At 41.5% G+C, this 26,039-nt stretch overlaps 1 protein-coding gene across 2 annotated transcripts in view; it reads left to right on the top strand.

The window, feature by feature from the left end:
* NOX4 (NADPH oxidase 4) overlaps nt 1-19,661 on the top strand; it is a 185,842-nt gene extending 166,181 nt beyond the window's left edge. For both annotated transcript variants that reach the window (XM_080375146.1, XM_080375147.1), the window contains 5 exons: nt 1,299-1,418; nt 4,918-5,026; nt 5,619-5,687; nt 7,718-7,818; nt 13,550-19,661. In XM_080375146.1, the coding sequence (XP_080231272.1) occupies nt 1,299-1,418; nt 4,918-5,026; nt 5,619-5,687; nt 7,718-7,818; nt 13,550-13,670 (520 nt within the window). In that variant the 3' untranslated portion in view covers nt 13,671-19,661. The remainder of the gene's footprint in view (nt 1-1,298; nt 1,419-4,917; nt 5,027-5,618; nt 5,688-7,717; nt 7,819-13,549) is intronic.
* The last annotated feature ends 6,378 nt before the right edge of the window (nt 19,662-26,039 follow it).

Raw genomic sequence — 26,039 nt, 5'->3', positions numbered from 1 at the left:
AATTCTCTGGCTGATGTTGTAAAGAAGCTCATGCTCTTTCATTAGACATAGAGTATGCATAGCTTAGTTGTGTAATAGTACCAGTACGCGTATGTATAAAACTAGTATATGTTGGAGCTTTTTTGTGGACTCGGGCCAAAGGTTGATCTCGGTCAGCCGAGCTGTGAGCAAATACCCAGTCACTGAGCTGCCGAACACAGCGCTGGTCCCACCACACTTCGCTTTATTCACCAGTCACCTAAAATTTGGTGATTCAGTGAGGCACTCAGGCACAGAATAGACCTTGACTAAATGTACTACTCAAGTTCTCTTTATAATAGTTTCTAGAAATGAATCTATTACTGAAGTAAGATATGTAGTTGGCATATCTTGGTAGATATAGCTGGTAGAATAGGGGGTATGTGAATCTTAGTAGAGATATTAAAGCCCGTAAATTTTGAGCTATCTAGGGATGACATTGGTCAGACTTTGAGAATTGTAGGAAAGATCTGGAGGTCAAACTTCTGAAGGTGCCTTAAAGCTCATTTTTAAATTATAGTCAACTGACTTTCCATCAGTATCTGAAATACTCAAAATGGTTTGGAAACAAGACTTAGTCTCCTAAATGATCTTTAAAAACAGGTGGGCAAAACTGTTATAAGAATGAGAGGCGTGAGTCAAAAGAGATCAACTCAGAGATTTTTCTCCCTCTTCAGAACTCCTGTACAACTGGGGTAGATCATATTCCTAAGGATCATACTCCCAAGGAGTAGACAGATGTTGATTTGTTCCTCTTGCACATTGCAGGATGGAGATGTGTCACCTCTTATTTATTCCTTGGAGCCTGTTCGAGAGCATTATGAGAAGCCAGGAAAAACAGGGTTTTTTTAATCCTTTGTACATCTCAGCTGTTAATGATGTTCAAGAGAAGAACCTCCTAGTCAGGCGTAGCCAAACTCTTTTTCTCCCTGTGTATGACCCACCAAGTTGTTGCTGTTTCCAATGCAGCACTTCCGTTGCCCTCTAATACCAGACACGAAGGGCAATCATAATTAAGTCATCTCCACTTGTTTGATTAAAAAATAGTTTGTCTAATCATGGAATGTGCCAAGAGATTTTATATAACAGTTTTTCATACCACCTGTACATTGGTTTCTTTCCACATAAAGCTTTCCAGGAAAACGATTTGCACATTCTGCATCCCAAGACTAACAAAAAATTGCAACAAATTATTTGTAGAGTTTTCATTCCAGCTCACTTTTCCTCTCTCTGATTGTAGCAGCTTTCTCTAAAAGTTTTCTTTTTGCTTTTTTCTGCAGACTGTATGTGGATGGACCTTTTGGAAGTCCCTTTGAGGAATCCTTGAACTACGAGGTCAGCCTCTGCGTGGCTGGAGGTATTGGAGTTACACCATTCGCATCAGTACTCAACACACTGCTGTGAGTAAACTTAGGCCTTTTAAAGCAATTTCCTCCCAATTTACCATAGCAGTGCATATCAGAAAAACTTTCAGAGTATTTAAAAACTTCCATTGGCACAACATAAGTGAATGATCTTCCATAATAAGGAAGGAGGTAGGGGACTGGGATGTGCCATGAAGAGCATAAATCATCTCATAGAGGCTTTGTAACCCAAAGAGTTGTGGCAGACTTGTGCCGTTAATGCACCAGAGCTAGGACAGCGTCACTAGCCTTTATATCCTGCCACCAGCCTGGCCTGTGATTAACGTAGTCACAGCCCTTCAGCAGGTCTTGTTCCTCTAGTCCCAGCTTAGATGAGGCTATGGACCGTGATAGTGAGCTTTTCAGAGTCAGGAAGTTGTGACAGTCTTTCTGCTGGAAATGCAGGGCCAGCTCTCCTGGTCTGTCTGTAAATGTGTAAGATTAAGGTTTTAAAGCAAAGAGATCAGCTTGGATTCAGATAGCATTTGGGTGTTTAATTCCATTTGAAAAGTTTATATTGTAGGTATGCTTTTTTTTTTCATTTTCTTGTTTGTTTCTCTCTTTTCCTTCTTCTTTTTTTTTTTTTTTTTAATTTATTTAAAGCCTTTGCCATTCTATTCAGACCAGACAAACCTTTTACCTCTTGTTTCTCTGGCACACTGGCAAAGCAGTTAACGTGGCTCCCACCAAATCTTACACTGTGTGAGACAGGCTTGCTTTTATGATTGCTATTGATGTTTTGTGATTGGTTTGTTGGGGTTTTTTTCTCAAGTATTGAGTAAGGGCTCCAGTCAGGTTAAGCACCTTTGTTTCATAGGCACTGTATAAAGAGCCAACCAAAGCAGCAAACCTTTTCTGAAGTGCTTGAAAGGCTAGCTGGCTTTGCAAGGGTTTCACAATGTACAGCTGAAGCGTTTGTTCTAAGACGAACATGCCAATGGCCAACTCTTAACTCAAAGGTGAAGTTAAAGCCTGGAATTTAGATGCTGTGCATGTTCTTCTGTCATTGATCTGGGCTGGACCTGACAGCACTGTTTCTGAAAATTGTGAGTCCCACCTGTTGCATAGTGCTGCAGCCCTCAAAGACCATCTTGGGCTCCCTCATTTTCTTTTCCTGAGAGTGTATTGATCATCATCTCCAAAAGAGGGTAAATTTTTGCTGAAATCTGGGGCCTGGGTAGGTAAGATGACCATTTTCCTTGTGATGGATTATCCTTGACAATGTTTAGCAAAAATGACACAGGCCATAATGATGGGCCAGCAGCAGGTAATGAGGTGTTTGCCTCTACCAGTGTGTTATCAGAGGCTGTAGGAACTTGCACAGACATTGCCATAGAGTGTTAGCATATACTTTTGCAATGTCCATTTATCTGGATAAAGCCATAAATTGGCTTCCAAGCAGCCAATCCCCTAACCTGCTTTTGTAGCTGATCTTCCCCTTCTGCACTGTACAATACACAGGGGAAACATTCTGTGAATCTGGGAGAAAGTAACAGTCTTAGCCTGCTTCCCTTTTCAGTATTTAAATATCAACAAAGCTCTGGTTTAGTGGATGATCTGCCTGTTGTCTTTGCCCTGGCTTACAAGCAGGAATTGACAGGTGCGATACGTGCAAACTGCCTTATGATGCCAGCGCTGCGGAGCAGCAGGGCCGGTCCTGTTGTGTCAAGGACATGCAGGTCGGGGGGAGATCAGACCCCTGTCAGCATAGTCATTTGTTTCCTGTTGTATGTACACAATTTAAGTCCTGGTCCTGCTCTTCCCTCCACTCAGCTGATGAACACTATGCCCTATTTTTAAGAAAATATAACTTAATATTAAGGAAGGCTAGTAGCTTTCGGGTAGAAGGGTCTGTAAATAGTGGCTGTTATTATGGACAGTGGTAACGCAGAAACACGCAAGTGTTACATGCATGTGGCACGTGGGTTTGGTTGGGAGGGGGGATTGCACCTTTGCTGCACAGTCAGTCCTGTTGGAGATGACCCAAGGATATGCGTCTGAGGTGCTATTTTAAATCTATCCTTGTCTTGTTTCATGAAGTCTCGCAGCCAAGTCTCTTTTCTAGCTGCAATGTTTCATCACCGAGAGTTGTGTTTTGTAACTGAACTACAACACTTCCACACAAAATGCCTTCCATGTTTCTCCTCCTTTGTTCTTCTTATGGTGAAAGGCACTTACTCCCCCTGCTATTGCTCATGGTTATCTTGTCGCATCTGACCAGACCGTGACCCTTCCTAAGGGCTTGTCTTAGTATGAGCAGTCAGAAAAAGATGGAGGGAATTCTGCTCTGCAGGTCAGCAGTTTACAAATAAAAAAGCTGAGATCAAGGCTTGAAAGACACTGTACTCCTCAGTCTTAAAGCACTTTTTTTCTCTCTGTGGGGAGTTTACACGAAAGGTGAGTTCTCAGCCTCTACATGCTGCTGAGAGTATTTCCATCCTTGCTTCTCTGGCTGACAGTGGAGGTTACGAGTAGGGGGAGGGAAGACAGCTGTTGGAGCCATCGCTAATTTAGATTTATTAATGCTATACCCTTGCTGGATATGCTGACCACACTAGAGTTTGACATAATGCACAGTGGGTAAGGGGAGGTGTATCATGAAACTTTTCAACTGGGGTTGGGTCCTGGGACTAGCGTTTGAAGTTGTCAGGATATGGCTGGCCTTCTCTATCTGAAAATTATTTCAGAAGGAAACAATCTGCACTGACCATTTCAGTGGTCAGAACAACAGAAACCAACATTGGACAGCTCAGAGGATACTTCCTGGATATTTGTGCTTTATGTGAACTCATTAATCATCAAGATCTTTTTCACCTCTGTTGTCTTTCCCAGTTCATTCCAGTCCTTCCTTTGTGCTGTATTTGTGTTTCATTTGAATTAGAAATCTGACACGCGAGTCCTGTTTTTCTAAATGTAATGCCAGAATCTGCCCATGACTACATTTCATCCACCAGCATTTTCTGAGGACTGTAATACATCACACAGTTCCCTAACACAATAGAGTTCTGATTTGATTTGGTCTTTGTGATTTTACTACAGTATTAATTATAATCAACCAGAACTTTTCACATATAAAGGCAGAATTAAGTCCTGACATTATTGCATTTGTCAATATTTTCCTATTACGGGTCACTTCATAAGCCTGATAAATAATTGGCATAATGCACTTAGAATTTGTGCTTTACTTTGAAATAGAAGTTTGATGATGCATGAATCCATATTTGCTGCCCAAATCTTCTGTATAGCTGACAACTTCCTAAAGTGAAAAAAGTATCTGTGAAGGGTGTTAGCTCTGTGCAAGAGATTTAATATTCTCAGGATCATCCTAATAGGCTGCGTTGGTCATTTCAGTGTCTGATGTATCGTAGGGTGAACAACAACTTAGCAGTTAGCTTCTAATGGAAATTCACATTTCCACAAATATATATAAAGCTTCTTAATTAATGTTTTCTTTTTATATTATAATTTTTAATTTCCCAAACATTTTATTTTCAAGTGATGGCTGGAAATGCTACAAGCTCAGAAGACTCTACTTCATTTGGGTGTGCAGGGACATCGAATCTTTCCGCTGGTTTGCAGATCTGCTGTGTATGTTGCATAACAAGGTAATGGGTGTTGCTTGAAGGGATACTGACAACTTAATAAATGCAAGGTATGTCCCCACCGCGCAACTGGCATGCTATCGAGAAAGGCAGCTTTGCTCAAAACAAGCAAGCTCCAGCAGTACTTCTGCTTGTGCTACCTGACCCAGACTCCGTTTATTCTTGGAGTTGTGCAAAATAGTTGAAGTATCTGTCACCAGTATTTTACTGCACAGTGTTGCCATGTACCGGTAGTCTGGACACTTACCTGTGAGATTTATGAGATGTAAAAAAAATGTGCAGGCTGGGGGACCTGAGTGTGAGTGGCCTTTAGCCATTTGGCTAGTAGACAGATCAAGAAGGGATGGGGGTTTACAACTTCAGGTGGATTTTAAGGGCAGTGTAGCTTCCTAAAATAATATTTTGTACACAACTTGATGTGCAACATCCTGGAGTTCACAAAGGGGTGCTATGCAGGCGTGTCTTCTTCATTTAGAAGATTACTTCACCGATGCTGAAACCCATATCCCTCAGCACACAGTAGGCACAAGTGAATTTACACCACCATTAAGAGAAGGGATATTATTTCATTAGCTGTTTTTTATCATCCTCCCAGCTTTGGCAGGAGAATCGACCAGACTATATAAATATCCAGCTGTACCTCAGTCAAACAGATGGAATACAGGTATGTGGCTAAACGCTGTTTGTAAACTGAGCTAGACCTTGGAGTAGTAGACGATGCAAACTTGTCAGTCAAAGGCAGAAGGGAATTACTGCAGATGGTAAAACCAGGAAATGAGGCCATAAACTCAACTGATTGATTCATTGCTAGGGCAAGAGAGCAAGTCCGTCCCCACAGCCTGAAGAGAATGTAGCCTAGTAGCCTTAACTTGATTAGATGTGGGCAGAAATCCATATCTTCCTTTTCTAGGAAAGAGGTCCTTCCAGGCCAGGCCACGGACCAGACAGTTGGCTGTGTTTGATGGGAAATCTGCATCATTTCTGGGCTAAGAGTCAAAACAGAATAGTTCTAGGAGCTTGCAGCTGAAATCTTCTTTTCAAATAAATATTTTGAGAGAAAACGGCTATTTTTAAAACTTTTGGATTTCTTTGCCTCAGATATAGACAAAAGTTACAAATTTCTTGGTGACTGAGACTGGAAATTATACTGAACTGTTGATTGTCATGTATTGCCAAGCCCAAAGCTGGGCTAATTCCCCAACTCTTGGCATCTCCTGTAGCTATTTATGCTTACGATCTTCATTTTACATTATCTAGCACACGAGCCTAGTCCTGATTCTTCACCCTGCTGTGTCTGGAAGCTTTCTATTGACTGCAGCGGGCCCAGAACCAAGCCTAACAATTACTACAAAACATCAAATGCAGTGAGAAACTGTTCCCAAAGGATTGTGATCTGCCTGGTATCAGGTAGAGAGAGCATGATATTCACAGCTCTGGTAGGAGCACTATGCAATACTCTAAATGATGTGATAGCTACAGTAGTTAAGAAAGCACACCGCATATTTAATGACTGGGCAACGTATGTTGATTGAAATGAAGTGCTTGAAAATACCAGATTGATGAACCCAGTATGTAATGGTTAGGTTAAAATTTAAACCCAAAGCAGGACTGCATTGCAATGACACAGCAAGACTGTAAAAATAACTCAAAGCAAGTTCCCTAATATTGTGTATCAAGCAGCTACTGAATTTAAGTCAGCTTTGGTTTGAGTCTTTCTTCCATGGCTATTCAACAAAACTGGCATGAACCATAATGCTGCTCGTGACTTTTCAAGGGGAAATTAAACTCAAATCTCCATTGCCCTGCAGCTTCTGTGTCCACTGACGTTAGTCCAAAGTGCTGACTGCTCCCCAAATTAGGGTAGTTTTGCTTCGTGCTCCCTTTGCTCAGCAGTAGCATGCCTGTGTGACAGCAGGGAGCCAAGCCCATCCTTCGGCAGATGCCTCTTGAATATAAAAGGCTAACGGAGGATGAGTTAGCCAGTACTCTGTGCTTGCATTGGTATGAGCAATGTTTCAGGTTATTCAGCGGCAGGGTGGACGTGGGAGCCTAGATAAGATGGAATTTCTGCCTTTCTATCGCGTGAGGACAGAACCAAGGAAGGGTAATGCCCTGCAGTGGAAGGGCATTTGACCATATGAAAGTGCTGGTGAGTTAGCATTGCTGGAATGGGTCGGGTTCCATCCAGGGAGCAGTTTTGGCTGCTTTCTGCTGTTACGGCAGCTCAAAACAGCTGGCAAACTACTCTCAGGGAGAAACGTAAGATTTCCCCTGTTACTTTTCCAGACCTAGTCATCCTCTACAAAGTTAAGAAAAGACTTCAGACAGAATTATGATTTTTGCATCAGCAGTGTTTCTTCCAGCTTAGCATTAAAAGCCAATGAGGGAATGAATAATAGAGCGTGGTTATTGTTTTATGGCTTAAGTAAATTGGTTTAAAAGTAATGGGGAGATTAATGAGCAGCTGCATGAGGAGCAATGTATAATGAACACCAAGGAGAGCCATTGAAAAGGCGGTGAGCAGAGGTATCGGTGCATGGAATGGCTGCAGTTTTAATCACAACTCTCTGATAACTTGTGCTCAGGTTTTACACCTCAGCGATATGTTAAGTCAGCCAATGTCAGAAATGGGAGCCCTGGGTGATATGAGGCAATCTGCAAATCAGGCAGAATGGAATTTTTTGTTTCTTGCAGAAAATAATTGGTGAAAAATATCAAGCTTTAAACTCAAGACTTTTGATTGGACGACCCCGGTGGAAACTCCTGTTTGATGAAATAGCAAAGTGTAACAGGCGGTAAGTACCAGTCCACTTGAAGGATGCCGCAGTTCAAAGACTGGGGATATTATCCGTTTCTAGCTACATTTGTACAAAAATATTTTTTGGTTTTATATTAGAGTGTAATGTTAAAGCTACTGATGTTGAAATTAGCTAATGTTTTTCTGTGAGAGAGCCTGTACAAACTAAAACATCTTTTTTACACTCGGAACAGTTCAACTTCTCATGCAACTAGGATGTTCAGTGGCCCAAAAAATAAAAGTAATAGATTTCCATCTCACTGCACAGGGGTTGCATATGTTTTTATCCATGGTAATGTCTTGCTTGCAACATATGCTGGTTTTATATACAAAGTTGCATTTTTTATAACTGTTGACTTCTCCTATAATTTTCATCATTAATATGCTGGTTTAAAACCAAAATGTGTAAGGAACAGTCTGACTGTCCTGTATTGTTTTTATTCAGAGGATACATTCTCTGGAGATTCTTGGCACTTTTTTATTCTTTTTTAAGACCTGGCAATGCCTTTTTACTGTGCTAGGCAGTCATGTTATGGTCTGAAACAAAACAGTTGTAAACCAGAGAAGACATACAATTAGACTATGGAATGTCTTTGTCCAGATCAAGCTTCATTGGTTGAGTATTACCCCCCCACTTGTGAGTTTTCTGCCTCACAAGCCGATTTGGTAGAAGGGATTGTGTGAACATTCCCTAATCTGCTTCTGGCAAAGTCAGCAGGGTGCGAGCAAACCACCTTCAGTAGCTGTTGATAGTAACCTGGGTGCACCAGGATGAGAGGCGCTCTCATGTTCACCTCAAGTCCCCTTAAGAACTTTTGGTCCCGTTTCACTTGCAAGCTAAACATCAGTCCATGGCTTATTAACTCTTCCCGTCTGAGTCTGAATATGCTGGGGGACACTGAGCCCTGGCTCTTGAGAAATAATTGAGTGCCAGCATGTATCACCATTGTCAGTGTAAGCTGCTGACAGTGTGTATCTTGGATTCAGGTCCTAGAGAATGCTATGGGCAGGGTCCCTTGCCAGGATGCTACAGAGGAACATCCCTAGTAGGGCTCTCACACTGTGGAAACAAGTACCACTTAGAGAAAAGTTTTGTAGTAAAGAACCATGGGGAAAAAAGGGGAAATAGAGAGATGGGAGAAGCAAGTTGACTCTCTGGTTCAGAGTCCTCTGCATAGAGGGCTGCTGTCCTTTTACACTCCATTCTAATGTATTTTTGTTTAACTGGGTGAATGCAGTTTTAAAAGGTAAAAATGATGAGGTTTCTGCCACTTCCTTGCAAGGCTGTAAGTGCACCTAATATAGATGAAGCTATTAGTGGTAGTCATACTTGCTTTTTCTTTTGTGCTTTCCATCACTTTACTCCTAATTAGATTTCAAGTACCATTTCCTCTGCATTTTCACATCAGGTCTTTAAATTGTGCCACTATTTCCAAGCAAGGTGTCTTTTATGGTACCTAAATATGTTCTGACTTGATTATTCTGCAGCTTGCTAAGATGTAGGCTTCCTCACCCTTTGTCACCCCTTTATCAGGGTTTACAGATACAGGTCTGTATCTATAGAGGTAGTTACACGTAACATGATGGACAGTAGTGTAACCTGTAACTCAGCTATCCCACAGAAATGCACCTGTTGTAGGTAAATATTCGCCTCATTTCCCTGGATGAGATGGGAACTTCAGTTTTTCTCTATAGTCCAATTTCAAGGACTCCTGCTAGGCTTTGTTTGAGTTCTTTCTTCTCCGTAACTTCCAATCTAAATGACCCTGCTGCAATAAGAAGGCAAAAAAAACAAATCCAGACAAAGAAAAAAACCCAAAACAGGGCAACCAGGTTGTTTCCAGCATCTGGAGCCAGTGTCCAGGCTTTTGCATGTATTTGCAATCATCCCCTTGAGCTTGTTTATGGGCAGCCAAGCTATGTTCCACGTTTTATCTTGTGATTTTTGTAAAAACTGTGCATAAACAAACATGCAGCTGGCAAACCTCTCATCAGTTCAGCCATCTGATGGGTTTGTGGTTTGTGAATTGTTGCTGTTGTTGCTGTTTGGGTCCCAAATAAACCAAGTACATTTGTAAAGGTCTGAGCTTTGCCAGAGCTTCAGAGCAGAGCCTTACATGGGACAGCACAGCATCAGGTTCCTGAGCTTTCTTCTGGGGGAAGCGGAGCAGCCGCGTGCCATCTACTGTTGATATTTTATATGACACCTGCAGTCACAGCGGTGTGCGTTGGGACGGTTTGTATAATTAATAAAGTACTGCTCTTGGTTTTCCGGGCTGTCTTTTGGGGGATGGAGCAGCAGCCTTGTTCCTGCTCAGTTGTGCCCTGAATGAAAAGCTTACACCATGCCTTGGCTGTCAGGCTTTCTCAGTTTCACTTAGATGAGGTGGACACATGCTTTTTTCCGGATGGAGACCGACCTAGAAAAAGACATGAATATATGTAGGAGAGAAAGGCACTGAGCACCATGATACATTTCTTGTGCAGTCTAAAGGAGAAACGTCTCTCTAGGAATGAATGTGGGATTTGAAACTGGAGCATTTAGAGTCCTGACTGTCCTCTCTAGGTAGCAAAGCGTTCACCTCTCCATCACCTCCCCCTGCTCATAAAATGGATGTAAGAATACGTTCTGACCTACTCATACCATAGGAACACAGGAACATAGGAAACAGGAGTTGTTTGCTTAGTGCTCTGAATGAGTAAAATTATGTATTAATGTTCAGATTACTACAAAGTAATAACATACTATACATATGTATATGTATAGTATATACATATATATATGCCTATAACATAGTTTTCCTGCTTATAAAAATGTTAGTGATATTTATAAAGATTTTCAGACATAGCACTACTAGCTGCCTGTTTGCATCTGAGCAACAAAGCGAGCCATTGACTCAAACAAGTGATACACAATTAAAGCCCATCAGCTCAGGGTAGTAGTATGCTGCTCCATGTAGTAGGTGCTTTCAGCTGCCTGCCCGCTTGTGTCACAGGCACTGGGCAGGAGACAAGCAAGGCAGGGAGGAAAGTATCTGCAAGCAAGGAAGTGAGGGGTGTAGGTGGGGAAGGACGTGGGGCATCAGCTGTGGGAGGTAAGAGACACGTGAAGGGATGTCCATCATCGCTGCTGACGGTGGGTGTCCTGGGAAGGAAGGTTGAGAGCTTCTGGCTCACCGCATAGGACAGTGGCTCAGCTGGGTTTCAGGAGACCTTCTTAGCCACAAGTCTCTTGTGTGACCTTAGGCAAATCACTTAGCCTTTCTGTGATTCTGTTCACTGGCCAAAAATTTAGTGTACCTTGGAAAGATGTTGCCGGAATGGGAATACATTAACAGTGTGTGCTGCTTAGACATGTGTTGTGGATTAACCCCGGCTGGTAATTACGTACCACGCAGCCACTCGCTCACTCACCCCTCACCCCGAGGGCTGGGGAGGAGAGTTGGAATGGAATGTAAAACTCAGGGGTTAAGATAAGAACAATTTAATAATGGAAATAGAATAAAAATGAAAGAACAATAATAACAGTGATGGCAATAACAGTTATAATGAACAGGGGAAGGGAAGGAATAAAATCCAGAGGGAACAGAAGGAAGGAGCACATGGTGCAGAACACAACTGCTCACCGCCCGCTGACCGATGCCCAGCCAGTCCCTGGGTGATGATCCACCTGCCCTGGCCACCCCCAGGTATATATACCAGGCATGATCCCCGTGCTATGGAATGCCTCTTTGGCTCGTTCGCGTCAGCTGTCCTTGCTGTGTCCCCTCCCAGTTCCTTGCGCCCCTCCAGCCTTTTTGCTGGCGAAGCCTGAGGAACTGGAAAGCCCCATCAAAGCCAAAACCCAGCACCACACTAGCTCCTGAGAAGATCATTAACTCCATCCCATCTGAGACCAGGACAATGTGTATGGGCTTTGGAGGGTATATATATGTAATGAAAGGGAGAAAGATGGACAAACTTGCTGAGTTTTATTTATCAGTTGTCTGTACTAATAAAACTAATGAAAAATAAACCCAACAACATTAATTCTCTCAATTAATTACACAGTAGAAGACAGATTCCTTCTGGCAGCTCATGCACTGTTTTTCTCCACTGTGCATGGATTAGAGAGTTTTCAGAGTCTGCAAGTGCTGAGGAATCTTATTTGAGAGCAACAACCAATAGCAATCTCATTATTTCTGCAAATCCAGGCACCAACACAACACCCCTTGCCATTGAAAGGAGTACTACCAGGACGGGAACGTTGTATAGATACACATAAGGCTGAGCAAAATACGAGTTACGAATGTTTGCCATGGATTGATATGAGAGATGTAAATGAAGGCAACTGAAATCAGTGTTATAAGGTGCCTGCACAAGGGCACCGTTGCAGTTACCTGCATAACTTTGTGATGCTTTTTGATGTTTTGACTCCTCAGTTGTACCATGCCAGTGTTGCTGCGCACTGGTATGGCATGGACTGCCACGGTATTTGAGCTGCAGCCTAACATCAGGCACATACACTTCCATCAAAGTTTTCTTCTTGTACGTATTATTTCCCTTCTCTCACCAAACACATACACAGGCAGCTTTGTGAAATTGTGCCTTTGATTATCCTGCATGTGATGAGTATTTTATATTAAATAGTCACTGGATAAAATACTGAAACCGTCCTGGAGGCGGGGACCGGAACTCAAGTCTCCAGCCTCTTGGTGAGTGCTGTAAATTGCAAGAGTCATGTTCCCTCTTGCATGCTGTTTCTCCATCCTGGTTAATCTTTAAGATCTTTCTCTGTAGTGGCACAATTTCAGTAGGAACATGAAGACTTATTTTTTTCCCCGTGTTATCAAAGAGACAGCACTGCATCCTCTTTCCCTGCTCCTTTCTTTCCCTTCTCATCTTTCAGAAAACAGGGAGATGATGAATATCATAATGGCTCAGGCCCACTGTTGTGGATATGCCCTGTTCTGATGCTGGCTACTGTTGTGAGCCCTTAGATGCTGTATGACTGTAAATCTGACTTACAGCCTGTGTTTAAAGTGACCAGAGAGCAAAGAGCTGTTGTCAGTGGAGTGGTGGTGTGAAAAAGTCAGGTTAACTAATGAACCTAGGCTGATAGCTTTGGATGATGAACAAGTACCATATTCTGTATTTGGCTTTTCATAAGACTTTCCGATATAGCTGTTGAAGGACAGATTGCATGCTAATGTAAAACTAAAGCGGTAAAATTATTCTGCTGCTGCCAGAAATAATCACGGGTTAGTAGTGCTCTGTTTTCATTAGTGTAACAAATCACCGTTAGTGACTAGATCTCCTGCTGGTGTAAATCACGAGTTACACTAATGAAGTCATTACAGTGAGACACATTTTTAATAAAAAAATGATTAATCATGGAAAAAATTAGAGTGAGAAGTAGTAATTTTTCATCACTTGGTGTCTTGAGACTAAGATGTGGCACTTTTTTCTGAAAGTTGTCTTAGTCAAATAAGTAATATGTCTTGTGGTGGGGATACCTGGGAGATCTGGTGCTTTCGGTAATGCTAACTACACGATCTAGTGAGCTGTTCTCACCTTAAAATCTATGCGTGGTTGACTTATGTATGATAGAGTGAGGCCAGAATCCAATTCTGTCTATTGTTAGAAATTACTGTTTATTTGCAACATCATAACTTTTTTCTTTTTTTTTTCCTTTTTTTAAAATTTTTCTTTCTTTTTCTTTCTTTTTTTTTTCTTTTTTTTCTTAACAGGAAGACCATTGGAGTTTTCTGTTGTGGACCAAACAAAATCTCTAAGATACTTCATAAACTGAGCAACAGCAGCAACTCTTATGGGACAAGGTTTGAGTATAATAAAGAATCCTTCAGCTGAAAGTCTGTTGGACTAGCAAGACTCTCTGGAAGATAAAAGTGCAATTTTTTGTTTGTACAACTTAAAAGTTCAGCTGTGGTTTAAACAGAAATGTACCAAAGAATAGCACAGATTTTCTTATTTATGATTATTTAAGACTTTGGAAAATGATGGATGTGGCAGTATACCAACAAATAGTAAGTGCTTAAGCTCAAACCCAAATGCGCTCGCACGATATTTGTGGCAGCGGTGATTCTTTGGAGTTGTTTCTGTTAATTAAAAAGTACAGAAGCTGGGGGGAGACACAATTGCTTTAAAAGCTGACAGAAGAAGAATCCGTGGAACGTTTGAACTTCTTCCACTTCAGTCCTCTGAAGCTGGATCAGTAAACCAAACCCCAGGTTAATCCAAATGACAAAACATAGTGTATTGCAAAGACTATCGCTTTTGTTGGTATACAGATCTCATGGCTTTGGGGTGAAAACACTCCGTATTAAATATTTTATACATTGCAGAATTGGGATTCTGTATTTACAATAATGACTGTTACTCTCGCTAGTCTACTTCTGTAATGGATGTGAATATTCCTACCCCAAATGGAAGAGAGTGGAATATCGGGAAAGATGTAAGTTAACCTATGGAAAAGCGAGCACAACTGTGTAGTACCTGTGGGCAGACCCCTCTGTGATGTAAATCACAGCCTTCTGGTAAGCAGACAGCTGTATGTGGAGAACTCTCTATCTTGCATCGACTCAACATTCAGTGAGTTTGCAAAATCAGTGTGATTTAGGCAGCCAGAAAGATGGAACAGGAAAAGCAATTAAAAGGAGGAGGCAGGATATGATGTTTTATTATAGCACGTGCTCAGTGTGGAAGTTGCACTCACTCTGCACTCACATGTCCTGCATGTCAAATGCTTGAAGCATTCAGATGGTCTTACTGATCATTTTATAATGCAACAGGTTTAAATACAATTTTAGAGGTCCCAGCGTGTATTTGGTTGACTGTGATCCTTTGAGTACCTTCCCTGGAGTCACACTTCTTTGCACTGATGTCACTGAAGGCAGGATCAGGCTAGATCTACAGCAGAGTAAGAGCAAAGCCCTCATTACTGTGGCTCTTTGCATCATGTGTGCAGAGGGAAACCTTCCAGGAGCTACAGTGTGCTTTCAGTATGTTCCAAAGGGATCTGAAACACGCACATTTAAGATCTTCTCTTCTCCTTACAGCTGTCTCCACTCTGCTCATACTTGCCATGGAAGGGCTAGAGGTTATGGCAGGTACTTTATAACTTTTTGGTTCTGAGGAGCAAGGTTTTTTTCCTCCACCCAATAGCTAATCCAACTCCTTTTATTTCTTCTTTACCCTTCTTTTGCTGAGAAGAGGGCATTTAAGCAGGAGTCAAACACTTAGCTGGCATAAATGGGCATCATTCTAGTGCATCTTAATAGGGCAGCATCACTTTACACATGCTGAAAACCTGCCCCTCTTAATCTCCAGCAGAAGCTTGGGAGGAGTACTGTGTAATGTTTGCAGCACACACAGACATAAGATGGCTCAGCACCTCTCACACCCGTGGTTCACCTGTATTTAGCACAGTGCATTTGATTTGGTTTGCATATTTCCAGCGAACATCTTGTTGTTTTAATAGGAAAGGCACTAATTTTCAGCTCACAACACAGGCCCTCTACAGGGATCTACAAGTATCAGAATCTGTTCAGAAGGAAGCATTTTTCTGGTAGGTGGTGTACAGGCATGTTGTATGTGTAACTAGTGAAAATGAGTTTGGTCTTTGTCTTGGCAGCTTCTGCTCAGGAGTTGCCCTCAGTGGAGCAGCAAGGTAGAGGTGCAGCAGCGAAGCCATGTGGGGGGGTGTTCCTCAGTGTCTGGACTTTGCACTGAAGTTTTTACCTCTGGCTGTGCCCGATTTGAAATTTGGGGGAAAGGAAAGAGCCAGAGATGGGCATACTCATACTGTTGAGAATTCTCAAAGCAGCCAAGAGGGGAGAAGACAAAATAGAAATGGAGTGTGAGACGGGAGCCTACATTGCAGCTACTGATTTTAATTTCTTTTTTTGAGGCTGGAAGGATCATTATTTTCCCATTGGATCTCGTTCATCCATCACTGTAAAACCGGAGGTATGCAGCAAAGGATTAGAACGTTTTAATCATTAAAATTATTTCCAATACTGCCTGTATGGGGTTTATTATAAACATGACACTGATGGCAAAATGCATAGTTATTGGATATTGCTGATGCTGCAGGCTTTTTTGTTTGCTGGCAGTTAACTTAAATTATGATTGGAATTGTGACTGTATCTATTAACCACAACCAGACAGTGATCTTCTTCCTCCTGTTTTAGGGTCTAGTATCTAATTTTTTAAAAAAAAATACAGTTTAGAGTCATCTAATCACAATGTTGTTTGTCGTTTCACATCTCCTGTCTGATAGATGTCGGTTCCATTACCGTATAATGAGCAGCTAGTTTTGTAGTTAGCTCTGTGCTAAAACAGATTATATTTTCTGGCTCAGCTCCTATATAGGTAGCGCTTTAGAATTAAAATAGCAATACTAGTACTGTGCTCTTGTTCTGCATTGTAGCAGGAGCTGACGCTGTGTGTAGGATTGTTAAATGCCTGTTTTTACATTAAGCAGTGCTGTCAAAGTGAGATATAAGCAGAGACAGGATCTCCTCTTTTTGCCTTTGTCCTGTACCAGCCTCAACTGACCCACTTCTGAAACAGGCTTGGGACTGTCTACCTTTCTGGAGTGCTGTGAGGCTTAATTAATGTTTTGGGATCACTTCAGTGCATTGCAGTGAAAAGTTCTGTCTAATTGCTATGCAACCGTATTTGTGTTTTGTTTTGTGTAAACCTTTCTATTGCCGATATAAGCAATTGCTAGACCAGGTGAAGGTGAGTTTTGGGGAAAGTTAAAAGCCTCAGTTGTGGTTGGTTTGTTTTTTTTTTTTTTCCTTGAGTAATGCGTTTTAGAGAAGCAAAAAGTTTTAGGGTTGGTGACTGTGAATTGGCTTCAAGAGTGGCAGACGTTATGATAAACGCTGTCTTCCTACAAGCTGCATTGTACTTGCTGTTTCTGAGTACGTCTCCAGCTTGTAAAACCAAACCAACCCCTCTTTTAAAAAACTCCATAGCTTTTTTTATCTGTAAGCCAAGCATACATGAAAATATAACTTGGTACCAGACAAGAAAGTGAAGGCTGACAGAACTTAATTCCACATTTGCAGATCAACCGGATTTATGTAGTTCAATGTCTCTTAATGCTTTAAACTGAGTCCTGTAAGTGAGTCTGTCGTAAGTGCCCTCCCGCAGGGGAGGGATCCCACCATGTATTCTGCCACTTCTCACTCAGTGTCTGGCACAAAACTGCAGACTGCTCAGTGTTTGCTCAGTGGGATCTTTGTGTTTTAGTCATCAGAAGTGTTTCAGGACTCCAGCCCTTGTACAGCAATGTGAGACTTGAGGCTTTACACAGCTAACAGCTGGATTAATCAGATTTACCCGAGAAATCCTGTTCCCATAGCACTGAGATTACTTGTGTGAGTAAGCGTTCACTGCTGTAGCAAAGGACTGCCGAGGTGAGCCCTGCTGGAGCGTGGGAAGGCCTGATGACGAGCGACCTTCACCTCTCTAGTCTGCAGTGCAGCCTGTCTCTCCATGATGATTATTTCAGCCCTGAGATTGGAGCAACACTGCCCTATTTCGATATATGGTATTAATAGCATGCGAGTTCTTCCTTGGTTCTTTGTCTGTTCTTCTAGGAGACAGATCTGAAAGGAATACAAGAGATCACAACATGCAGCCTTGAACCTGGGCTGGCCAAAGGATACCAGTGCATACCACAGACGCCTAGCCCATGACTGCACTGCTTAGGCTAGAAAGTTGATTTTCCTGCAAAATGCTGATTGTTTAGCCACAACAGACTAGGGAACAGTTGTGGTAAAGGGAAAAGAGATAAACCCTCTTGCTGTTTGACACCTGCCACCCACGCAAGCCTGATGTGGAGATGTGTATGAAAGCACTGCGCACATTCTGCTGCCACTGCATCCCAGTCGTGGGCTTACTCCCTCAGCTCTCAATCCCCATTGTTTCCTTTGGTTGCAGATCTTCACCTGGCTTGTTAAGCAGATGTGCTTTGCAGGTGAGAGAAGTGCTCTATGTACTTCCATCCATATGTAGTCTGATATAAGCATGGAAGCAACCTGTGAGCACACTTCACAGACAGTGCAAGCTAGTGCAGTTGTCCCTTTGCTTCTAATACTTCTCGCACACAGGTGAGAATGATTTGGAGCTGACTGAGAAGGGGCAAATAGTACGAGTGGCGGACCACTTCATTGGGAACAGTAATGTAGCTGTAACACAGCCTGACAGAGCAGAGAAGTGATGGCTTGGTAAGAGATTTGCTTTTAGAACAGCAGCCTAAGAGAAAAGCCTCTACTCAACACTAATGTACCAGGTTATAGTTTCAGACTGCAAGACATCGCTTAGAGAAGCAGGCAGGAGGCTAACTAGTCATTGCCTATAGCAGTTCAAGCCCTGCAAGTCAGAGAAGAGACATAGTTATTAAAACGCAATGTTTACTTGTTTAAAGAAGAAAAGGGCTTCTAGGAAGATTAATTTTCACTTCACCCTGGCAATCATTTCATAAACATGCCAGTGTGATTTAAGACAAGCTAGGTCTGTTCTCCTCTGGATTGTGCATCTGATTTGTCTGCAGATTACCCAGCTCTCACAAATAAAACCAGTTTTTATTGTTTTAGCAAAAAGGATTTAACAGTAAGGTTTAATCAAAATGCCAGTGGTGCCTGTGCTGCACTGAGCTTTTCTATAATGAATGTACATTTTCCAGGAATGTATATAACATAGCTGGTGACTCAACTGTGAACAGTGTTTTGGGGTTTGCATCGTCTCTGCTGCTGGTGTGTTTCTTTAAGGCCACTACAGTGATGCACTGGTGAAGTGCATGGAGCCGAAATGAAACTCTTTATTCCCATAAATAGCATGATATTTCAGTGTCTGTACTAAGCATAGTAAATCCCAGAAAGTGGAATTTCTTTTGTGGGTACAGTAGATTAATTAGCCAGCATCTTCTAGGATTGAACCTGAGTCCTCTACTGGACTGACATGTAAAACACATGCTGTTACACAAAGGTTCTGACCAACAGATGCTGCTCCTTTAAAGGGCTGTTTGAGTATTTGTGAAGGTTTACTATGCCACTAATGGTATCAGCCATGGTGTAAGAGAGAAGGGATCTGGTTTGGTAGTGAGGAATGCTGTGCAGTTCCTCTGATCTTATGAATAGGTCCAAACTTGCAGCGAATGCTCAAGGTTTGCCATACCTGAAGAGTTACATTCTCTAGAAGGATCGGATTTGCAAGAGGCAGCTGCTGGAGCTGTGCAAACAGCAGTGGATCTGTCCCATTGTTACAGGGGCATGGGGAGAAAGCTGGAGAAAGCTACCCATCCCAATTGTAGATTGCCTCTTAACAGAACCTTTGGATTTCTGAGGGTGTCAGACCTTGCAAAAAAAATTTACATGCTATCTGCATCTTCCTGGCAAAGTCAGTCCATCCTACAGCCCAAAATCTGCACCTTTGTCCTAATGCTCTGTACTGTTACAACAGGAGAGGGAAGCCAAGAGTAGCTCCTGAAGCTTCAGGTAAACTGCTGTCTATTGAGGAGCAAACCGAGAAGGGCAAGAGAGGATGATGAATACCAACAGTGAAGAGGATTAATTATTTTGAACCTGAGAGCAAAGGAGAAAGAGAGAGATGTTCTTCTTGGCTTCTCAACTTTAGAAATAAAAAGCAAGTCCTATTGTCTACATGTGGATACAAATCTCCCTGGGGTTTGAGAACTAATACATGTAAATACATCGCCTTTCTGTGCACAACTCCTTGCTAAAGCGCAGAAGAAAACTACTATATTTTAGCATCTTGGAAATAAGCAATTTGTTTGAAATAAATCCACCACTGACTCTTTCGAGTTAACCTGTTTCAAAAACCATCTAATTCTGCAGCTTTGGGGCTGGGAATGGCCTGTTAACAACTTTTCACAAAATACTGCAGTGTATAGTTCTCTGTGCTAGATGTAAGTAGCTTTGACAGTTCAATAAATAAATTTTGCGTTTGTTGCTGCTGACCCTAGGTAAGGACAGCCTTGAGGATGGGAAGCAGTGTTACATAAATGTCTAGTGTACATAGCAACACTGAGAGGAGAGATGCTGCTGCATTGCTTTTGGTGCACCAGTCACACATTAAAATTCTGTCATTGCAAGGTCATGCTGCTCATCTCATACTCTACAGCCCCGGGGAAGAAATTTGGCTGAGAATTGGGGGAGGAAAAGCAAAAACTTCATTGTGCTATAACCAAGAATATATTCATCGACAGCAGGGCAGGGAAATCTTTTCATTTCAAAAGAGCATGTTATTTCTTTTTCAGGAATAACGGGTTCCCTCCTAGTGATGTGTAGTGGTGTTTGCATGTTAGAAATGTAACACAGCGATAACGGGTTGTTTCTGAGTTGAATAAGTAATGCCTCTGAGCCTTTTCTTCTCCCTTTAATAATCTGAGAGAAATGCAAAATGCCAGAGCGCATATAAAGTGGACTGTGTCCCGAGCTGCACTCACTGCAGCCTGGTTAGGAATGCTGCACAGAAACTCTGCAAGCTGCTGGAAGAAGCGAAGTTTAAGGCAAAGAGGAAAACTGTTTTAAGGAGAAACACAGCAGTGATACATGATCTGTAGTCAGAATCAGGTCATGTAACAACATTGGCTGTCACATCTTTGAACAGTGCTGAGTCAGAGCCTGTCTTAAAGGTACACTTTGGCATCAGGGAAAGTCGAGGGCTCTCGGGTTGGATCTGCAATGTGAGATGAAAAACAGGTTTAAACGCAGCCAGGCGAGCCACCTGTGTGCACCTTCCAGCTTGGAGTTCAGACCTGTCATATCTGAGGGTGAATTGTGTAGACAATGAGATGCTCTGAGTCCTGAGTGCAGTCTCAGTTGTGTGGTTAGCTGAGGGTATGGACATACCCTTTGTATTTCTGTAGCTTTGTAGCAGCACGTTGTTCAGGGACTGGGGAGCAGGGGATGATGTTGTACCTCGTTAGGTGTTAGTGCTTAAAGCATATACTGTCTGGAACAGATGAGGATGGTGAATGCCAGCTTCCACTGACAACTGAATATACCCTGCCTATGTTTGCACTATTGTTCATGAGGAATAAATGGCAAAATCTCTGCAGTGAAGATACAAGTGCTGTGTTTTTCCTTTATTGCATTTTTTATGCAAATTTGAGAATTAACTCGCAAAAAGTGTTTGCTAAGAATGTGAAAATTCACCTATGGCATTACTCTTTTTGATTGCTTACGTGCTTTTAACAGTTTGATAGACACTTTTTGAGAAAAACATAATGTCCCCAAGCAGAGCTTAAAACTGTGGCTGAGGTGCAACTTTGCAAAGGGTCTCACCTGATAGTGAGGTGTCATTCCCTGTTGGAGCTGGATGCTTTGGTGCTTTTGTTAACCTTAGTCTACTCCCTCTCTGTAGATTAGCTTTCATACCCATCTCTTCCTTCTGCATTACCTCAGCCTTCATCCCGAGATGTGCCCTAACCTTTGGATCACTGGAAACATCCTCATCCATGTGTCACGGAGTCCTCCTTTGTGCTCTTCCTTCCTCCATAGCACATGATGTGTAAAGAGGCTCCTCCCACCTTCTTCGTCCCTTAACTCGAGAAAACACCACTTTGGGAAATGCAGAGGTCCTCAGTTTTAATCATAGCATACACCAGCCTTTATAACGCTCCTAGTGTACACAGTCAATGGGGATCTTTTAGTCACTCTGATTAGCTTTAGGAAAGTGATGAGTTGCAACATCCCAGTGCGGGAGATGCTTTTTAGAACGAGACAAGGGGCAGTGCCACAAGGACAGCTGTGAAGAAAATCAAGAAAACTCATAACAGCAAAGATTATGTCATCTGCTGAATGAGAATCAGTGATTTTGTTTTGTGAAAGCTGGCTCATTTGTGGCCATCACTGAAATTAAGTCATGTTTCTGCTTTTACACATAGGCATTTCAGGACAGCGGGCAGTGATGGAAAGGATTGCTTTTTTCAATTACATTCTCTTATTTCCATACAGCCCCTAGTTTATCAACTGCATATAAATTCCTCTTTTCACTGATTAAATATTTCCTCACCTGGTTTCTTTGCTTCAGGGAGCTTGAGAGCTCATTGTTTATAAAGGTAAAGAAGTATTGTGCTGTTAAGCAGACAGCTCCCAACTCATATGTTCTACTCTGCATCTTTGAGATGGAGGCACTGATGCTGTGGTGCCTGCAGAAAGGCAGAGCATTCACTGAGATTCAGATGTGACCAAGACCCTCTTCCAGGTTTTGTATATTGATGAAGTTCTGGGCTTATTAATTAGCCTTTTCTGAAACAAGTAGCCTTAGCTCGTATGTGCCATGTTGTGAAACCCTTAATCCCACTGAGATTTTCTCTCCCTGTGTTTCTTCTGATCACTTGCAAGAGCAAATTTGATCAAGCACATCTGGGTAAGATATGATTGCCTTGGTCTGTGATAATTGAGAAGTAAATGCATAATTGTGACATTTTTCCTCAACTGTTGTCCAAAAAGATATTTTGACTGTGCCAGCTATATTAGTTGCATCATGTGTATGGTTTGGGGTTTGTTTTTTTTTTTCATGTTCTATGGTTTTATATTGTTTATATAAATATATTTTCATTTCAGAACAACAACAACAAAAAAAACCCCGCTCTTTTTACTTGGGAAATGTTACCATGTTCAAAACATGTCTGTTTTTAAAAAAAAATCTTCCAAGATGCTTAGAAGGACAGCGGAAACCAGGTGAAAAATGCTATTATTTTCTAATGGCGAAGCATACTTGGGGTGGTTTTTTTTCTTTCCAACCTTTGTTATTGAAAGGTACTGTTCAAACTAAGCAATATTACCACAATCTGAGCTTTGACAAATTAGTATCTTCCTTTTAAAGCAAAGCATGTCTCTAGGATCTTGTTTACACTGTCACTGGAACTTTCAAGGCAATGTCTGCGACGGGCCTAGACTTGGGCTGCTCCATAATTTGAGTCCAGATGCTGAGCCAGCTGCTGAGAGCTTGATGGACTCTTGGGCACACACCAGCCATCCCAGGAGAGAGCTGTGTGTACTGAGGGCAGGGAGCACATTGGGCACTTAGCCTTCTTTAGCCACAGCTTAAGTTATCTCATAATAGCTTCTGAGGTGATGAGGATATAGGGTTAGGAATTATCTTGGAAAGGAAGGAGACAAATGATCCATGTTTTTCTCACTTTGAGTAGTTATTTGGTGCTCATAAGCCATATGAGAGTTTGACATGGTAAATGTCTAAGAACTGGGCACACTACTACAAACATGGGTATCCTGGAAAGAACTCAGCCTGTGATCCCACTAGTCAAAGGACTTCTTTGAACCAGAGTGCTACACAGACAGAAAATAATAAATTAAAATCCACTCTTGGGAAGGAAGATGCGTACCCCAAATGAAATTGTTGCCATCCCTAAAATTTGGAAAAAGCAATAAACTTAAGTTCAGCTTTCCCATTCTTCTTTTAAGAAGTACACCTTGGAAGCAGTTATTTCCAGTTAACACATATAATGTAACAGAAAAAATGAATGCCTTGTCCTTTCTGAAGTTGAAGGTCTTGACTTCTTCACTACTGAACACGTTCTTCCCTTGCTGTTTCCTGTCCCAAAAGAAAGAGCCCAGAAAATTTGTTCTGAATTCTGTAATTGATTATTTTTCCACTAGAGCTGAAATAAAAACAATGTATTAAAAAGAAGGTGGCATTTACTTTTTAATCTCTATACGATATGCAAGATAACCATTTTGGAAAGTACTAGCATAAAAGTCCACAATTTTGAGTACTCAGTGTTCTTTTCAGAGATGCCTGTTTACATTAATGTAATTTCAATCTGTTCTTACGGGTTTTTAGATGAGGATGTGGTACAATTCTTTGAAGAGAAATGTCTGTTTAGTTTCCAAGTGGAACAGAAAGCAAAATTTCATCCTAAACTTTCATTTTGAATTTTTTTCCCTAGGCTTGACTTTAAGAAAAAGAATAGTACTTAGTGGGTTTCTGCCCATAACAAGTCATACTCCTGTCATGTGAAACAGCCCATTTTGTACCTTCAGCTTGCTGCCACCCAACACAACAGAGGAACTGTTTTACTGGCTGGAAGGATTTAAATAGGTCACTGTTGTAACTGCATGCCTTGTGAACCCTCAAAGAGCTTCAATAAGCTTTTCAACTCTTCCAGTTCCCATCAAATGAAGCAAAGCTTTTACCAGTTAGCTGTATAATAAGGCAGAGCTAGAAAACAGATCGTAAATAATGTTTGGGTTGGGTTTTTTTTTTTCTTCTCTCTTTTTCCTGAGTCCTTTTCTTCTCTTTTTCCTGAGTCATATGCAGAAATCTTTTACCATTGTGTCCCTTTCTTAATTATACAGCCCTGTGACTCCAGTTGCAAACCATAGGGTAAAAAAGGGATCAGACAGGGAGAAATCCTGGGGTTTATCCCACAGTCTTCCGGTTTCCTTACAAACCAGTCACTCTGCCTAGGATTTTCAGAGTAACATGAAGAATTCAAGTTCGCTGAGGTTTTGATACCCAGCTGCATTAAGCTCCTTTCTAAAATCCCATGTTCTTTTTGCCTGCCCGTAAAATGAGAATGGTCACATCTGAGAAGAGTTTTATGGAACGCCTGGCAAATAGTCCTTCACTTCAAATTTGTGGAGTTAAACTGCAAAATCTTGGTTGCAGTATGGAAAGGATGCTCATTTCCAAAAAATACTAGACTGAATTAACCATTTTATCTTAATGGCAATCCTGCGAAGTGAAGTGTTTGGCTGCTGAGTTCTGTTGCTGTTCAGATGTTATTTTTACATTCTGTTATATTAGCAGGACACCCTAATGTGAGTGTATGTCTTTAAATGTATTTGACAAAGCACTGTACATTTATTCGTCATGTAATTATGGCACTGTACTCTCAAGGTATTTACTTTACAGGAAACTTCATGACTTTGGAATAAACAACCATTCCAAGACAGCAAAACATGGTTGAGTTACTGTTTGTGACCTGGTTTTAATTAATGACATACTGCTTTAATCATGGAAGCATTGTGTATGTGCATATGTGCGTATGTATTACTGCTGGCAAGGGAGGCTGGGATTTTGCTGCTTTAACAGAGGCTCTAGCACTGTTTGAGGTGCCCTAAACTAGCTGAAACATTTACACAGGGTCAGCAGATACGCTGCAGGAGGCCCAGAATCCTTGGGATGACAGCAGGAAGCCACGTAGGATACCCAAAGTATGAAAATTGTACGGCACCCTTTTTTAGCCACCCAGAGTAATTTTCTGACTGAAAACATTAGGCACATGCTTAGTTCATATGCCATCTCTTAAAATTTCTGATAAATCCAGACCATTGAAAATGCAGGACTGTACCAAATATATTGTGTGTCTGCAACTATGAGACCATCTCAGAAACAGAATATATAATCTCATTCTCATACACAGTCATCCCACCACTGGCACTCAGAACATCAGTCCTCTGCACTCTCTCTGTCTTTGTTTAGAGCACAGTGGGAAAGGAAAACAGGACCTGCCTGCCACTAACCCACTAAAATCAAGAATAAAGTTCCTTCCTATACCAGAAGTGTGCAGAAATCCTTCTCATTTAAGATGAGCACTTGAGAGCCTGACTGAGTGAAACATGATCTGGGTATTTGCTTTAGTCTGCTCAATCTGGTAAAGTATTTCACAGTGTGTTTTGTTGGAATTACCTGTTGAGACCATACTGCTTTTTATAGATCTTAATGGAGAGCTGGTATCTTATTACAATCTTCAAGACGCTGCTGATTCTACAGCAAATCTGAAACAATTGTTTTAAAACTCGTAATCTACTTCCCAGTAATGTCATTAGGGGTCTTTCAGGTGCACTGAGGACTACAGCACCCACTCGATCTTTCTACAAGACATTAAATGTCCTGGTAACCATCCACCTCATCATTTCTGCCTTTGGCAGAGTTGTAGGTTTGGGTTTTTTTTAGGAAAACTACACATGAAATATTGATTAATACAAGTGTGCAGACTTCTCTGAGATTTTTCAGAATTGCTGTCAAAAGTTCTGGGTATTTTATTTATTTTTGAAAAGTAATGACACACAAACTGCATATATTAATCTCAGGATTGTATTTTTTGCTTTCTCATTCCAGACTTGTGTCGATATAATGATGGCAAAAGGTACCATCCTTCCAAGATAATGAGTTAAACTAGAGAGAAAAAAAAAAAAAAAGAGAAAGAAA

This window comes from Falco punctatus, assembly GCF_963210335.1.
Source record: "Falco punctatus genome assembly, chromosome: 2".
NCBI lineage: Eukaryota > Metazoa > Chordata > Aves > Falconiformes > Falconidae > Falco > Falco punctatus.
This window is presented reverse-complemented; position numbering and strand designations above follow the sequence as displayed.